The sequence below is a fragment of the Nipponia nippon genome, unplaced genomic scaffold, assembly GCF_047370975.1.
Source record: "Nipponia nippon isolate SJK-2023a ecotype South Korea unplaced genomic scaffold, ASM4737097v1 scaffold_8, whole genome shotgun sequence".
Classification (NCBI taxonomy): domain Eukaryota; kingdom Metazoa; phylum Chordata; class Aves; order Pelecaniformes; family Threskiornithidae; genus Nipponia; species Nipponia nippon.
The window spans coordinates 28,971,348-28,989,953 of record NW_028262402.1 but is presented as its reverse complement, the minus strand read 5'-3'; the positions used below and the strand labels follow the sequence as shown (position 1 = coordinate 28,989,953).

The 18,606-nt window shown below is 35.6% G+C and overlaps 1 protein-coding gene across 2 annotated transcripts in view; it reads right to left on the bottom strand.

Annotated features, from left to right (window-relative positions):
- Positions 1-1,003: 1,003 nt before the first annotated feature.
- Positions 1,004-18,606, bottom strand: part of SLC71A2 (solute carrier family 71 member 2) — a 33,063-nt gene continuing 15,460 nt past the window's right edge. Inside the window, exons 4-13 of one of the 2 annotated variants that reach the window (XR_015701015.1) lie at positions 16,921-17,048; positions 15,936-16,050; positions 13,911-14,129; positions 12,606-12,719; positions 11,991-12,062; positions 9,869-9,981; positions 8,848-8,945; positions 7,004-7,161; positions 6,139-6,339; positions 2,523-2,652 (exon numbers count right to left, since the gene is read on the bottom strand). Coding sequence is in view for 1 of the 2 variants with exons in the window: in XM_087742033.1 (XP_087598159.1) it covers positions 2,449-2,652; positions 7,004-7,161; positions 8,848-8,945; positions 9,869-9,981; positions 11,991-12,062; positions 12,606-12,719; positions 13,911-14,129; positions 15,936-16,050; positions 16,921-17,048 (1,221 nt within the window). In the remaining variant the exon portion in view is untranslated. Of the gene's footprint in view, positions 2,653-6,138; positions 6,340-7,003; positions 7,162-8,847; positions 8,946-9,868; positions 9,982-11,990; positions 12,063-12,605; positions 12,720-13,910; positions 14,130-15,935; positions 16,051-16,920; positions 17,049-18,606 lie in introns of both variants that reach the window. The other variant, XM_087742033.1, reaches the window with a different exon arrangement.

Here is an 18,606-nt window from a genome sequence, read left to right as displayed (position 1 = left end):
TATAAAAACAAGACCTTTCAACACTAGAATCTTTACAATACTTTGGAAAGAGATGGGGAGTGACCAGGAAAGTCTTTTGTACCATAGAGGTTTACTGGTTTTCTTACAGCAAAGTGCCTTAAAGAGTTGTCAAACTTAAAGATGAGTACACGTTTTTCTTTCACAGAAAGAAAAGTATTCCAAATCTGCTGACCTTTTCTGTGATGAAAAGGGCCTGTCAGTACTATGCTACCTAGGCTGATATTTTAGAAAAATAAAAACATTTAATCTGCCTCTTCAAGGTAAAGGTGATGTTTTAACAATAATTGAGAAAACAACTGCTTTTTTAAAGAAACTCATTGTCTGGAGAGAGCATTTTGAAAACAGAAGTTTGGAAATGTTTGCGTTATCATGTGATTTTGTTGCGAAAAGCAGTGCAAAGGTGTCACCTATAAAAACTGTCATACCTGTACACTTGCACCTGGAAAAAATTTTCTAACCTGTTTAAAAATCTTCTAAATGAAAAGTGTTAGCGGGTTTTCAATCCATTTGTAAAAAAATCACAAAAATTCAAGACCTTCCACTTAGCTTGCAAGAACAACTGACTGACATAGGGGAACATGGAAACTTACTAGCTGAAATTTAACAAACACCTTTGCATAACTGGTGGAGGAGATTGAAAAATGGGGATCATGATTTAGTAAGCACAGCCAGCAACACATTTCTTTCATTTGGATCTATGTATCGTTGTGAGATATCTTTTTCAGCCATTAAAACCAAGTATCAAAATAAACTGGACTTAGAACCAGACCTTTGAATCTCTGTACCACAGTGTTAAACCAAGATTCTCAAAAATGGACTTCTGAGCAAAGCATGCTTTTCACCATGCTTGCTGACACAGACACAAGACAGCAGTAAAATAGGAATTCAGGTAATGTAATCCAGCACTAGGATTAAACCACTTCTGTTCTGAGGCAGGGAAGGCACAATAGTGAACTTGGAAGAACACACACATGAAACCTAGAAAGCTTAAGATGCAGGTTTATTATGCATTAGGAAGCTTATTAACTTAAAAAACAAACCACAGAGTAAAAAAGGTTTGTTATCTCTGCTCAATGTGGAACAAGTTTCAAAATATATATTTTTAAAATTTGTTCAGTCAATACACAATCCTTTTTAAAAAACTGTATATCTGTCAGTACCCTCATTACATTTATAAATACATGATTTACACAGCACCCCATCTGGAAAAATTAAAACTCCTTACAAATATCTACATATATTGCATACATATAAAACATTCATAGGAGTACTTCATTAAAGTTGGGTTTAATGGTCCATTTACACTGCAGCAAAATACATATAAATCTGTGTATTTTTCATAAAATGTCTCTAAAAATTAGCACATTTGTAGCCATTCATAACTCCTTTAAAGCATCTTTTCGAAAGGAAATTTGATATGAATATATCCATGAGATTCAGCAGATAAGACAGCGATATGAAGGCTAAATACGATTAATAACTGAACACTAAGTAGCAGTTAAGGCAGGGGTGAAAAGAATTAATAGGAAAGATTATTTCATATGGCAGATAAAGTGACAAAATGCAATAAATATACATATTTCTTGGTGTAAACTACTCTGGCACCCACTGTTTTTCCTGCCTCAGAAGCCAGGAGTGTCCATAATTCTGACGCTGTTCATTTTATAATTAAAATTTTATTTTTTTTTCAATCAGCAAAACATGTAATGTGACCAGTGCTCTCAGGTGCCATCTGGATTTGCTTTAGCTGCTCAGAACTTACTGTTCTGGAATGTGGGTTTAAGACTTCAGTATGACCTTCATTTATGGGTAATGACTGTCACATGTGATCATACACCCTCAGAATTCATCTCAGTTTCATCATTGCTTTCTGGTAACTACTGGACTTCTCATTATTCAATAATATTTGAGAATGTGTCTCCAGAAAATTTAATTACTTTTACTGATAACCACTATTTCAGATAGCAGAATTATATAGATCAGTCCCCCTCACGTTGTGAGGACTACTTGTGGCATACATGCAGACAAAGGGCATAAGAAACACAAACCAACCTTTAACAGTGGTGGCAGAAACTGTTCTGCCTCAGCCCTGATTATTTTGCATACAACTTTGGGAACTGAACATTCATACTTTAAAAAAAATTTCCATTATGTCTGTATATTCAGGTTTCTACCCGATACCGGGTTTCGACACAGCATTTGCAGTCCAGTATTGGGTAGAATCACACACCTGGTGGTGACCTGCCATGCTAAACAGACCCTCCTGCAAGCACGGCATCAACCTCAAGCATCATACAGCATGTGACCTTCCCTTGTACACAAGCTGCCTTCCTTTCAGAGGCCAGACACTCTCTACATCCCACCACGCTTCCAGAGCTGCAATTCAGTTGCATGAATTTGTTCCATAGTCTCCTCAGAAGTTAGCCTTCATACACTGCTATCTTGCAGCAATGGTTCAATGTCCTCTTCGCTACTTCGGTCTAGGTTGTTACTCAGAGTACCGCTGATGCTGTTGCTGTGTTTTCTGGTACTGCTGGCTTTGCTGTGCTCAGGAATAAATAAGGCGACTAGAAAAGCCAGAAGAACAATGCATGCTCCAACCAGGAAGGGTGGACCAGGAATGATTGCTCTCTGTGGGGAAATAACCATATCAAAGAATTCATGAAGTTGTAGACATTGACTTCTGCATGAAAAACTATATCATTAAGGCAAGAGATAATGGGAGACGTATTTACAGTGACTACAAAGTTTATGCAAACAAGTTCACTGCAACATAAATTTTCTGCATCTACAATCCCTGAGAATTCCTCACCTGATCTGTACACTGATCTAAAAAACAGAAACATGCACAAAACTACCAAATGACAACAGGATTGCCTAGCAGATGAAACAGACATTGACTGATGCTTCTTTGTAATTTTTTTCTTCTTTAGGCAACATGCCTGTTAAATCAGCAAGATTAATAGGATAAGGTTTCAACATCCGGAAGTACAAATGCTCAATAAATCTTTAATTTAATTTCACTTTTTCCACTTGCTTCCATGGCTGATATACTTTAGAATCAAGCTAGCTGAATAAACAAACATCCTCAAAAACTAATGCATGAGTGAGGAAAGTAACAGCAGGCTATGCAGTACATACTGTTCTCACTGCAGAGACAGGTTGCTGGCATGTATGGTAACTTGGTATTTGGAGCTATTCTCTCTTGCTTCTAAGCAGTTTATTTTAAAATTTGAAATACAACTGTTCCACATTTCATAACCACAACAAAAAAAGCACCAGAAAGGCTATAAGACTAATTTTAAACCAGCTAAGTTTGATAACAAAACTCTACAAGAAACTGTCAGCAATCAAGCAATTTTTTTTTTAATCTTAAACAACTTTCCTGTATTTTTGTCAGCTAAAACTAAACAAAAATCAGAACATGATACTCATCAATCCACTGTACTTTTTTTCTGCCAAAGGAAATGCATGAAGTTATTCTAATGTGAAGTGGGAAAGTTGCTGAAATTAAGCATACAGCAACAGGATATTTCCCTTGCTTCAACTCTTATTACAAGCAGAGGCCTAATTTTTCACCTGATGGTCTCTCAATTTGAAGTATATCATTATATTAACAGAATTTATATTAAAAATATTACTTAAATCTTCAAGTGGTGCTAAGCCCACAAGTACCTAAAAGAATGTAATAAACTTCCATAAATTAATATCCTCATTTGTAATATAACAGCTGATTTATCTGAGTAGCTTTTGAATATTCCACTATTGCAGTTTCACTGAAGAGTAGGAAGTTTTGAAAAGCACTCCTTACTCATTACATTACCCAGTGTTATTATTACTCTCCAAACACAGCCTATGACTGCACTGTCTGCTGTAAGGGCTCCCCGAAGATAATTATAATGATGCAACCTCACTCTCCACTTTAGGCTCTCCAGTTTTGAAAACAGTTATTTAAGTGGGAATTAAGACAGATATGCTTAACTTTTACTACGTATGCTCTGCAGAGCACATACACAATTTTTCTTCAATAGGTGGCATCAGATCTTTTCTTTGATGGAAGAGAATCACAAGTGGGACCTGTAGTAACACTATGGCTCTCCCAATTCCACAAGAAAAAAAAACAAAACAAAACAAAACAGGTGATATTCAGTAAAATCCTATTCTTAAGTCCTCTAGGGTAACAGAAATGGATACTTAAAGGCAAGTCAAAAAAAGAAAACAGTAAGTTTGAGCTGTTTAAAAAAAAACACCAGAAATTACTACTAGGATGTATTCTCCTCCATTTACTCTACACATTAAATAACTGAAATCTGCATCCAGAATTCCTGTCACCATTGTTTGAATATGAAGGTTTACAGAACCACTATATCTAACAATTTGTTTTAGCACTCTCTTTCCATCAGTGAACACAGAACACTTTATATCTGAAAGGTACAATACTAAATTATGACAATAATCAGCTTTCACTAGCTAAGTTAAAATTATTTTTGGTTTTGTGGTTTTTTTTGTTTTTTAAATGGGACAAGACAGCTTCCTCTCAAAGTAAAATGTGTCAAAAATTACACAAGCTTTTCTTCACATTAATAATTTTAACAATACCTATATAAGTAACTTATTTCTCATAACAAGTTAAAAATCTACTTCCTGTAGTTGCAATAACACCCAGTAGTACAGTAATGGAAACAAAGGAGAAAGAATTGTTTTAAATTCACTTCAACAGCACACCGGGTTTGATCAAGGTTCAGCACAGTAGCAGTGCATTCTCAATTGAATTCCTACAGACTCATTGCCTTTGACAAGCAGGGGTAGGATACAAGCTTAAGCATCAAAAAAGAAGAAAATTAACAAAGCCTGTCACAGACTAAAACACATTCTGTCAGTTAACTGCAGTTCCACAGACATCCAGTAATGTTTTAAAACAAGGTACTTGACCATTTAGACTTGTTATTAAAACACTTCTTAGTGAACATTTATTAGCATTTAATAAAATTGAGAAAACATTTTCCAAACTACATATACCTGTAAAGGAACTCCTACTTATCAATTTAAGACACTGAACAAAATCAAGAGACAGGTAGCTTGCATTTGGGCCTTGCAAATCCAAGGTACTAGCACTAGTGTTGTAAGCTAGGCTTGTACACATTTGCTAGCTAATTTCCTTGTCTAACCTTGGTGCATTCCCTGGTTTTCACTTCCACTCATTTTACTTTGATCAGTTTTTAAAGCTATATAATATTTAAATTATGGAGTTCTTTCCCACTGTTATATTAGACTTGAACCTAAGAATTAGTAGGAAAAAATTGTATTGTTATTTTCCTGAATGATAGTTTTACGTGTTAGGTGCCTGGTAACTATTAACAGGGAGAAATGTAATTACAGACATTTAACAAAGCTTATGAGTACATACATAATTAAACATAAGAGCTGTCCCACTGAAATTAGAATAAAAAGCAATCTTAGTTGTGCAAATACTTACTGATTTTGCTGTACTGCTAAATAAAAACATGTGTCCTTATTTATTAAGTAGGTTTTCAGGAAAACAAGGATGTCTGAAACAATGGTTCATTTTACATTTACAGCTTAGAAAAATCATTATTTTATGAGGAAGCTCATACATTAAGCTTCAGCACAGGAATTTCTTCTACCACAAGCTTTAAAAAATTTCACAACAGAAGTTTTGACTCATTTATAGCTTACTGGAACAGCCAGTTGCTCCACTGTGATACATCTGGGCTATTTCAACAAAAAACAACCCACATGGATATTCTTCAAGTAACAGAACACACTGAAATTACTTGTAACAGCAATGTGTGTACAAGATCAAAAAGCCAACACACTCCCTGCCCCCAAGAAAAGCTTATGTGATTCGATGCTTGAAAAAACAGAGTTCAATAGTGAAATTTTAACTAGTGGAAGCATGACAAAGTTCTTGAAAACCTGAAATCATGATTATAAACTTTTTCCCATATTTTACTACAGTTTGCTTTTTGTACAAGAAACAAGTGTCTTTGGCCCCTTACTTTAAAACTCTACTCAGTTTGCTTTAGCAAATTATGCAGCACTTCACCATAGGTACGGCAGTGAGCAGTATGTTCAAGCACTTGTTAGAGTTAATACCTGGAAAGATGCACAGACTGGGGGATGAACAACAAACAATTGTTTCCATAGTAACAGCCACCAGTACATATTCAGCTAATCTGTTGTCTTTCTTCATCAGCTTAATGACAAGCTAAGAGACCATCAGCTCTCTGAAAAGTCCATTCTTAGTATTTTGAAAAAAACAATGAAATTGTAGCTGAAGAGATCAGAGCAATCAAGCTAAAAAGAAAAAAGGGTCTATAAGATTCTCCAAACTCTGGTAAGCAGGTATTTGATATTTTGGAAGCCAAATAGGAAAGAACAAAGGAGATAAAAATGCAGACCTGAAACAAAGATGGAACAGATACAAGAAAAGACTGAAGGGAGTTCCAAAGAACGTTGCATAGGATTGACTTCTCCCCTCCCTGCCAAGTTTCATACAGGTAAGGAAAGGTAATGAACAGCATTGTTACTGCCATTGAAAAAAAAAATACATAATTCAACTGTATACTGAATTACTGTATATGTGAATAATTAACCTATTGCTGGGAGGTTCAAAGATAAAAACTTGTTACAATTTACTGAGTTACCAAAAATGACCTTCCTATTGTCAAAATTTCATCTTTCGCTGCCATTCAGGATTGCAGCTGTGTTTTGAGTAGATTTACATCAGAAGTTGTTAACTGGTTCCATTAGAATACTGAAACCAAAGCTGCTACTACTGTAAATCTAAATATTTACTAAAAATTTAAATTATGAGCTATCTTAATATTTCAATAACACCAACAAGTGAGAATTACATAGTTCAAGAATTAGATATCAAGATTTTAAATTAATCAAAAATGACAGATTTTTACTCTGACAAGTTCTACACTGCAAACTTCACACAAAATTTTAAACTTACCTCATCACTGGGATCTTGCATTGCTTTTTTTCCAGAAGTCTGATCAGGTGGCAATTCATTGAGCTCCACATGGAAGAGAAAGAAAATAAAGCCATACAGTGCTGGTCCCAGGCCATTGCACAGACCTCTTATTCCAGTTATTATTCCTTGGAGAACACCTAATGAAGAAAAAAAATAAGAGTAGGATTTTTTTTTTAATCAAGAATAAAATGCTCAGAGCCAACAGCTCTGAGTGTATTCTAACAGCTGTTCCAAAATAGCACATCTCATAATTATTTCTACATACTAAGAACTTAAGAAATACACTGAAGACAACTTTGCTGGATTAAAATAATCCTCTGCATGACCCTAGTTCTGTCACTGCACTTGCATGCTACTGGAATCAATGAGTTTTGAATATGAGTGAATAAATTTATGTCCAAGTCTAATGTTCTGTATTAGAGTTCTTCCACCCTCACCCAAAGCCTACAATGAAGAAAGCAAAGGTTAAGTGTAGTACCTGCTCAGTTTATTTTCAAGAGAAATTTAGAGTAATATATTTATGTGTTAAGGGTTGTTATTGGCAAAATATGCACAAACTGTAACAGACTTCTTCCCTTCACTGGCCTAAAACCCAGGATTTATTTAAGCACCAAGTAACTTATTCAGGGCAGTAAATTCACAATACTAGGTTGGTTGCAGTTTTATATTAGATTATTTTAAAAGCTTGATTAATCAAATTCTATGGGTGTATTTCTGCTTCAACTTCATTAAGTGACTGTGACAACAGTGTAAAAAGTTTTTTTTTTTTCTCCATAGGTTGACATGTAAGCTTAAAATCTTCATGCCACTAGGTGGCAAAACTTCACTCTAGAAACTACTGTATGCCTGAGCTATTAACAGTAGTTTCCCCTATGTAAAATGAAAGATTATCAACTTCTGTGAACTCAACTAAACTATTCATTTAATGACATAAATAGAAAACAAGTCTTTTAAAACTCTTTTAAATGTCTCTATTAGAAACAAAAATGGGGTGAAGGGGAATGATAAAAAGAAGCTATGTAAAATACTGTCTTTTGCACCTTTCAAACTCAACAGAAATCTGCCACCTAGAACTGCACCTCCTTTGTACCTCCACATTAACTGCACTTATCTAACTTCAAGTTGTACAATGTTAAAGCGAGACTGATACTTATGATTTATATGTACAGGATTTTTTTAAAGAGAACACTAAATTCAGTTATTACATGCCAGTGTGTTGCTTTGCGATGACTCCCTCCTCACTTCATTTTAAGTGAAGACTTATTTCTGATTGTTCATTCCCCTTCACATCAAAATCAATGAAATTTTCTCTCTTTTCAGATCAACTATTTAAGCTTTTCTATTCCTTGAAAATCTGAAGTATTATAGCAAATAGGGCCAACTTTTCCACACAGACTAGAGCTTCTTGTATAGGCTTATTATTTTAATCTGGTAAGATGTGTTTTAATTTTCCATTAAAAAGATGGTATTTTTACTTTAATCTTCACTAGCTACTTAGAGAATACTACTTTTAATAAAAAAAGAGGAAGGAAAAAACATGAAAGTTACGACATCTGTTTTTGTTGCTTTGGTAGTAATTTTACAGGAAGCAAGAAGAGCAGTAGCTGTCAGACAGAATTGTATTTTGCACTGCAAATCTGATAAATTTGTGTACGTCCTTCCTCACTACATAGATTGGCAGACTTCCACAGGTACTACCAAAGAAACTCATTACTTATCAACATATTTGAAAAGTACACCTAGGTAAGTATTCTGCTTTCCAGACAGACGAGTCATCCAAGAAAGCAGTCTGATGCGGAAACAGAAATTCAATCAATACTCACCTTGTTGATCTGACTCTGCATTTCGTGAAACCAGAGCACTGATTGCTGGGAATGTAATGCTTGACATCGCTGCTACAGCTCCTGCTGCCCACATCATCCTGTGTTAAATACATAATTTGAATTAAAAATGAGATTGCCCATATAATTACTCCCCAGCCCCAAAAAGGGCTAAGGGTACCCTCATTGAAGGCTTAATGCCCTTTCAAAAGTACTCTTATTAAAATACCTGACGACTGGAAGTTATCTGGTCAGGGCCCTCTTCCTGCTCCCCTCCCACAAATTACCCTGAGCTTGTTGGAACAGAAAAGCATTTGATTCTACACCTGCTATTACAGGAAAGGAAAAGAAGGGAGTGGGAGTGAAGTGATGCATTGGCCTTCCCTCTCCAAAGGCTGCACAAGAGAACGATTTCAGAGGGTGTCCCTGTGAGGCAGTTCTCCAACTTGTATAGCTCACTAGGAAGTACTCTGATAAAGAACAAGCATTCTTCACTGTCAGTAGGACAAACTTTGTGAAGAAAAAGCTGTTCCAGCTTATGGTTCTAGTTCACTTTACTTACAGACAGTTTTTCCAACAAAAGAAGCTCTAGATAGTTTCCAAGACCAAATATAGTTATAGTAAGAGAATGACATGTTAGAAAAAAAGCAAAAAAGTAAAGGTCCAGTAAGTGATTGATAGTGGATTAGTGGAATTGCTGGAGAGAACGTACTACTTACTAGCTTGTGAGTTTACGAAAAAGTTTTAACCACATTTGTAGACATAAAACTCAGTGGACCAAAATGGTGCAAAGACTCCTTTTTCAAAAGGGCTGTTAGTCTGCAACTTATACTATATACCTGGAATATGCTGTCATTCCTACATGTGCAAAATACAGACCAAGCTTTGGTAGTGTAATGCAAATGAGAATGCTTAATTCACAGAACATTTAAGTACTCATGATGACAGAATTAAAGGGTAGCATTTCTTGGAAAAACATTTTCAGTTCCTTAACATGTAGGTACCTATGAAAATGTGTGCTTACCAAGACTGAGATCCAAAACCATACCAAGCCAACTGAAGGATCTGAAAGCCAAGGCCAAGGAGAACCGTATTTTTGTTCCCTATCGACCTCATCAAGATACTGAGAAACACAGTCTGCAAGAGAAATTGGTTCATCGAAGTTATTTTAAAAAGCCAGATTGCTAAAGTAATTTCTCTTTCTACACAAAGTAATTCAGAAGACCTTTCAACTGCTGAGGAAATTCACACTGTTCATGCTCTTACTTCCCCTGTATTGAGTCCAAAATGCAGACTAGCTGTATCAACACTTGATGTACAGATATTCTTAACTTTTAAAGAGTTTCTACTTCAGGACATCAAGAAGCATATGTATTGCCTTCTCTATGGACATTATATCTCAGTGTCTGTTTCTACTGTAAACAGGCTTTTGTTTCCACCTCTGCAATTCTGTTTTATTACAGAGTTCCACAATAAATGCTGGTACCAAGTTAAGATAGTACAGGCTGGACATGGGTTGAATTCACCAGTATCTACAAATACGTGAGAAAAAATGACTGTTAGCTCAGAAAAAAATAATCTGTTTAGGTCAGGTGAATTAGTATCCAAATTTGTAATTAAAACCAACAAGTAAATCCTGCTGCTTTTCCAACTTCAGCACATGCATTGAAATTTGGCTGAGGCCAATTCCTAGGCATCTTTAATTACATTTTCTGCTCTTTACACCACCCATATGACCTTTTTATTTGCACATGGAAACTAATCCTAAAGGAAGACCACTGTTTTTCATTTGTTAGAAGCGTTACTGCTGAGGTGGCAGGAGGTCCCAATTCAGATACACCACCAGTACACTCATGGCAAGAAGCAGAGTGTTCCTAGTAAAGCAAAGTCCATATGGACAACTTCACTCAGTTAACAGCGCACACATTTTTCTTTAACATGAGAAACTCAGCAATGCATCAGTAAAAAGCCAGAGAAAAGGAACCAGAAGGATTGTAGAGCAGAGCATACTTCCTCTCTCACGTACATCTTACTAAAACTAGCTTTGTTGTTTCTCATTCTTAGACAAAGCTAGTTTGAAAGCCAAATAGCAAAAATACAATAATTCTATCTACATGTGATCAGTTCTTTCTGGAGATATCCAACATGCCAACACAAATCAGTATTTATGAAGCAAAGCTTATTTCAGTAAGCTGCACCCTTTGAAGAGTTCAAAAATCAAAGCAGATCTTCCTCATTTTAACAGTGAAAATTATGAACCAGAAGGGCAGCCATTTTAGAGATTTTTAGCAAAAATACTGGTCTGAATAACGTATGATTGGCAAATGTGAGTGCACATAAAAGCACCAGAACAAACCACAGAGCAAGGACCAAAATAATGACTTGTATTGATAATGGAGGGCACAACTAACACCACTAAAACTGATTAACACTGAGGAACGTGTCGTTTACATCAAAACAGTAAGACCTCCACTCTGCTAAGGATGGCAACAAGGTTACAGCACATTGTATATGCCATTCCTCTTCCTTGTTATCACAACAGGAAGACAAATTGTACCCATAAAGATATCACAGATCACATCATAAAAGCTACTTGATTTCTAAAAAGTATAAAGGACCTGTCCAAAAACCAGCTCGCTGTTGCCAATTAAGAGGTATGAAAGCAATATACCAAGGCCTCACAGTTCCTCATACTCCATGCTGAACCTAACTAACCCTGGAGAGACCATGTCGATACCTGCACTGTTTGTACGCAAGTTTGAAAGCACAAGCCAATTGAATAGGTGCAAGCAGCATGACTTTTGCTTAAAATAAGGCATACGTTTCCTTTTCAGAAGGCCTTGCATTAAGTAACCAATTTCCTACACCATTTTAATCATTTGAAGCCAGTTTGGTAAATTTATTGATCCAAGCTTAGCAAATTTTAGTTTCATTTTCTGATGCCCAGGGTCCAGTATTTCTAAGGAAAGCAGATTTAAAGCAAGACATTTACGCAGACTATATATATGAACTAATCTTCAGTGAATGTAAGATACACTGGCATTTTAGAGCATGTAAGAAGTATAGACAAGCTTAATAGTCAGAAGATTATGCATCAGCATTCAGTTTGTACTGCTTAATAAAACAGTAAAAAGAATAAAGCTTACCTGAGCTACTATAGACAGAATGCCTACCACAGCTATAAATGCTGCAATGCTAGCAGATCCAAAACCTATAATCTGAAGAGAAGCAAAAAATGCATAAAACAAGTGCCAAACACAATCCAGGACAATCACTAGCAAAGAGATATCTTCTTCAAAGAAAACACTGATTACTGCTTATAATCTAAATCCATACAGGAAGTGCCACTTTCGAGAACAATCCTTAACTCAACTGCCAGGAAATCCACACAAGGAAAAAAAAACTGCCTTAAAAAAAGGAGACAAAGGAAGTCATGTATCTGGAAACTGAAGTTCTCTATCCCCTCCCACAGACACAAGAGCTCTTCAACAGGCAAGATCCCACCTCGAAAAAAACTGCTGCACTGAATGGGAGCAAAGGTCTGCTTAACTTTATGAACACAGGCTTAAGCTATGGCAGGGTTTATACATCAGGAGTCAAGTGTTATTCAGTTCTTGGCTTAGCAAAGTACCCTGCCTTTATTTTTTAAAGCTGTATTTTGCCAGAAAGCAGTTTTCTGAGCAAAGTCTTCAAAACGAAACAGGTCTCAGGGAATACTTATTTAAACATCCTTAGTAAGATGTGAAGACACCAACATTTACCTGCCGCAAGTACAGAAAAAAGCTAGAATACTGGCCAGCCTCAGGCAGATAGGAGAGAAACACTGTAATGCAGATCGGGAGAACTGTAGAATCTTTTCTAACCTTCTTCAGAGACTTGTAAAACAAAGAAACAAAACAGGTGTTGGAACATTTATACAAAGACTAATGAAAGCATAAAGAAAGCAGAGGGTGGATTCACTTTTTAAAAATCCATTTTTTGCCACGCATACGAGTCAAAAAAAAAAATCACACATGGCAACAGTTAAACTGAACATTAAGTTAGAAACAACCCCTGTTACATAAGGCTTACGGTATCTGATTCTTCTGCAAAGTTTCCATTTGATTTTTGAAGCTACTGTTCAATGCCAAATTACAAGTATTCACTGAAAACAGCATCATATAATATTTAGGGAAATGCATAATATTTTCTCATTGATCTCCATAATAATCTGTTCTGAAAGACGCTAGCAAATAATATAGCCTCATTACAACTGTTTCTCTTTCCAAATTATGAGAGTATTTTTCCTTGTAGATTTCTTACACTTGTTCACCCATAATATGAACCATTTTTGCATAACAAATAAATTGTGGAAACATATTCTTTAACTGCAGTCTTTCAAGCATGTCACCTATCTCTCAACATGCACAACCAGGTCCCAGCAGGATGGATCTCATGAAGAACAATCACACTTTCCTCTCTTATCAAGGTGCAACACAAACACAAGTCAGCTAAATAAGTACGAATAAGTGAACAAGTTACTAGGACTGCATGATATGTTTTAACCCTTCCTATATATGCCTGTAGAAAAATCAGGCTTTATAGATACATTCCATATAAAAAAGAAATCACACATAACCAAAAGTGCAATTCAAGAGTGGGGAGAGATACTGCCAACCAAAAGTACAAAGCATAAAATGAACATGGAAAAGTCTTACAATATCAGGTTTTGGGGTCCATAGCAGTGTAAGAATTCAGGATTTCTCTTCCAATAAAACAGAGTAAGTAAGTTAGAAAAGTAAAGCATTTTCCCTTTGAATTTCACACCAAACATTGTTTTCAATTCAAGAATCATTTAATCCACAAAGTTTGGTTTGGTTTTGGTATTTAAATGTAGCTAGATCTTTTTGTGCAAGAGCAGAGAACAGAGATTATGGTATACTGAACAGTCAAGCTACAAATAGGATTAAAGATTTCTCAAGCTTACAAAATACACTATTATTATTATTTATTATTATTATTATTATTATTATTATTATTATTATTAAGTCAATTATTTATTCATTACTTATTGAAGTGCATCTTACTGCAAAAGGGTCTGCTTGTTCCCATGATATAGAAGCTCCCCATGAAGCAGGTCTCATTTTTTCCGGCAGAGATTCTGGAACAGCTAGCAGGATGAAGCAAATGTCCACAACAGCCACCAATGTGGCCACTAGTACGACAAGGTTATCTCCATAGCTGGCAGACAGGTATGCTCCAATGGCAGGACTCGTTACCAAACTTGCTGCAAAGGTGGCAGATACCTATGCACAAGAACAGTTTACAAATTTGTGAAAGTGGTTATTCTGCCATTGCAGAAAAACAAAGTAACTTGCTCAACACCACCACCCCTCCCCAGAAGTGTGGTTTTAAAAAAACACCAGTCACAATTTAAATTAAAAAAAAACAGTAAACATGGGTCCGAATAAAGTTTCTCCAACCTCCTCCACAGCCCACCATACGAGACAGGATTTGCAGTCAAAGAGCAAGTTTGGCTCAAAGGAAAATGATTCTTACTTTCAAATAGATTAAAATGGTTTTTGTTTTCCAATTGTGAATCTGATGAGATTTCACTGGAAAAGTTGTCAGCACATTTAAATGCCTAAGTGAACCTGAGCTTCAGCACTCTGGGTAACACATAGAGTAATACACAATGCCTTTGTTAACAGTTTGCATTTTAAATACATAGCTATCACTGGATAGCACAGCAAACTAGGAAATCATTAGCTATGACAAGAACTTCAACAACAACTGTATTGCTTCATACTATGTTGTAGTGACATACAGCTACTAACAGATCACTTACTATATTCACATACAGCAGAACATGATGAAAAATCAAGTGCTGTAGTTAAATTTCACTAGAAAAATCATCAGAAAAGGTTAGAACAAAGCTAGCTTGTTTGGGGTTTTTAACTACTACTCTTTTCCAGTCCCCAAAATAAAAATACTCTGCATAACTATTTTATAGAATAAGTAAGAACACAAGCTAGAAATTTAGCTTTATACCAAGCTGGAAAAAAATCCTAAGGAAAAGGTATAACAAACAAAATGATCAGAAAGAGATAGAGACCTCATCAAAACAACAGCAGTTTTGTCTACCGCTTTACAGAATTTTAGATCTGGCTGTTAACAAAAAACTGTTTGAAGGCAGGCAAATATATGCTCCAAATATACTTACGGCCCTCTTTATAAACAGGAAAAATAAAGTGGGAATTCCAGAACTTTTAAACCTGTTTCGTGCTCTGTTACAACAATACACACAAGTTTGGTTCAAGAGAACCAAGTCCTTTATTTTCTTAACTGTTAAATCAACATCTGAGGAATCATAGGTCCTTAAGGCTAAAAATAAAGGGAAACCTTAACAGCTCGAAGTACAGTACAGTCAGCCAAAAATCAAGTCCATGAGTATCTGTATAGTGAAAACAGATGCACAGAGGATGAAGGAATAAATGACATTCAAAGGCTGAGGCTATCTACCAATGGGCCTCCAAAACCTAAATCATTATAGATAATTCAGGAAAGCAAACTAAGGAGGAATTATTACCAGAAAGGCTAGTTTGTACTAACTGAACTATTTTACTCTTCTCTTGCTAATTAAGAAAGGTCATGACTAAGTTACTAGAAATACTGCCTTATGCATTTTCGTCCCTTGCTGCCTGTTTTCACTATAGAAAAAGCCATTCTATATTAAAAAGAAATCACATAAATTAAAAGTGCAATTTACAGGTGGTGGAAAGATACTGCCAGATCAAATATTAAATAATTTGCATTGCCTTTAACAACATTTCTTTTCTGCCTGCAAAAATTAAAACACGTTTTGTTACACATGCCGTCTGTGCGGGTAAAGCTGTCAAATTCTTATTCTGTTCCTATGAGCACAGAGCAGTCTGTGCAGCAGTAGAAAGTCTAAATTAGATTTCCCAAACTCTAACACGGTGCCTTGATGCATGGTTCATTCCCTTCTCTATCAACCTCATTACATTAATCAGGAAACAATCGGTACATCAAAACACAAGTTCAATACGAAGGTTGTAATCTGACCTTTTTTCAAGTTTAGCGTATCTTACCAGTCCATAGGCTGTAATTCTTTCATGTTCTTGTGTTACATCAGCCACATAGGCAAATATTACAGAAAAGGTAACAGAAAAGATTCCAGATACCGAAATCATAGCGAAGTACCACCTAATGATTTAAAAGCAACAATTAGAAAGTTTAAGCTAAGACCTCTTGCTTTTCTCCTACTAATCAAGCCAGTTTGTATTTAAGCCATGAGAAGTTTTCCTCAAGAACTAAAATAGAGCTTTACTGAAGATGAACGTTAGTGCAGTCTCACTTAAATATTGGAAAACAGCATTTTAATTTTTAATATTCTACCGTTTACTTTACATCAGCCTAGAAGAAGTGGCCCCTTCAGGACATGGTACCTATACATTTTCACACTCTCAAAGCTGAAGCAAGTTTAAGTTATGCAAAAGGAACTCCCTGAGAGCTCAGTTTCTCAACCAGTTAAGGAATAAACTATCACATATAATGCTTCAGAAGCTGAACTCTGAGTGCACTCAGTGGTCACAAAGTTCTTTTGTAATGCTCCTAAGTTTCACAATGAATGTAAATGAAACTGAAACCCAGTCAATTCCACTCAGTTAAGACTTCAAAGTTGCCTAATCAAAGAGTTAAAAGATCTCATTTGCAGCAATTATACATTTCTGTGGTCAATAAATTCTAAGGTTAATTTAGCTTTAAAAATATGTTTATTACCACATTGTCAGTCCTCAGGGGAAAAAAAAAAAATTGAGTTAGACAGGGCTATCAAACCATTTCACTTATACTTGTGTGAATACAGTAATTAAACCACATTCCGTAATTTCTACTTTTAAGATACACAGTTTTAACACCTCTTAAACAGAAAAGCTCCAGAATAATGCAATCACATCTTGAAAGGAAAGTGGCTTTCCTCGTGTCTTAGTGTCCCTCTCCCACTTCCCCAAACTACTCCTCTGATTGAATTTCTGCTGCACTGACAAGCTTGCTGCTGCAGTCTGTACCACTTACCATGGACTTATTCTCATTAATGGAATTGGGGCACAGGTGAAAAAAACTGTAAGAAGAAGAAAAGATTTTCTTCCCCATGCATCTGATAGAGCGCCTATTAGTGGAGCACTGAGAAAGGACAAAAAACCCTGTGACAGAAGAAAAACAATATGTCTATATTTACATTTCCAAGTTTCACTTTAACCACAATATAAAAAAGGACTAAAATTGCAATTTGATTTTAAATTAAACACAAAATTGTAGACAACTGAAATTGTACACAATTTCCTCTACAGTCTACTTTTCTGTGATTCTAATGTTTTATATTTCAAATCTATTAAACTTAAATGCATTAAAAAAAACAGTCATACATTTTTCCAAGACCAATTTGATTCAATACAGAAGTACCACAGACTGCAAAAGCTTCTTAAAAATCTCAAAAATCTACAGTCTAGTTTCACAAAGGACATCTTCTTAGCCTCTATCATGAGACTTAATGCTAGATCTCAAACCCAAATTCCGCTCTAATTTGGACTGTCCTAAGGGAGAGTTTTGGGTAACGTAACTGTTCTCTGAAACAAATTAAACAGAACATTTATTGCTTTATACTACATATTTGTCACGTACAGGACATTTCTACATTTCAAGAACTATGAGGACGACTTAAGCAAGCTTGACAACTTGAGCCAGTGGACCACCACAATGATATTCCAGTGGCAAAAAGTCAGACTTACAGGTACAGTTGTCACAGAAAAAATTGACTAAGGATCAAATACTAGATTTTTCAGCATTTCATAAAGTCCTAGAATCTAGGTCTCAAATCTGTTCTGTATTACACAGAAGAATTAAAATAAACAAAGCCTTTCACAGGTTTGTTAACTGCAAAACCTCCAGAACAGATGCATCTTCCTCCTAATTAGTATATTGTTCTCTCATCAATCCAACTCTGCCATAAATCCAAACATTAGTAAATACATGGTTCTGTAAGCACCTCAATACACTGGAAGTCTAACCTCTGGTATTCAAATGTAGTTACCTTCAAGTCTAACACATGCGTACAGACTACGGTACTGAATCACTATTCTGCCAAATCCCAATAAACAACTCTGATTCCAATGATTTCAGTAAATTGAGAGCAAAAGCTATAAAGCCAGATCACCAGATCCTAGGAAAGTTAGATGCCTTACTCAGTTGAAATTAATGTTTTTGCTCCTTAAAGTCAGATTTCAGTAGAATATGAACATGTTTTGCTAACTGTCACCCAAAACAATTTTGATGTTTCACAAACAGCATTTTAAAGAAAACATTGGATACTGAAGTCCAAGCTCACTCTGGTTTATGCTCCCCTGTTTATTACACCTGTTAGAGCAATACATACATTTAGACCATGATATTAATGCACTTTTCTACAGATATGCTATGTAAAAAATATATGGGGAACCCTCCATTCACTACTTTTAAGTGATACTTATAGTTACACTGCACTGTGAATGAACAGAGTTGAAAGAAAACACTAAGAGGAACACGAACTTCAGTTTTCTAAGAGAACAATGTGAAGTTGATTTCCTCTTTCAGTTTGAGACATCCTGACATCCCTAGTGCATGGGGTTCTGCCAATCCACCATGAAAGGTATCAAGACAGAAAATCTATCCTAAAGATGCAATGTTCTTACAGCTAAAAACAATGCTTTAGATTTGTTACAGAAT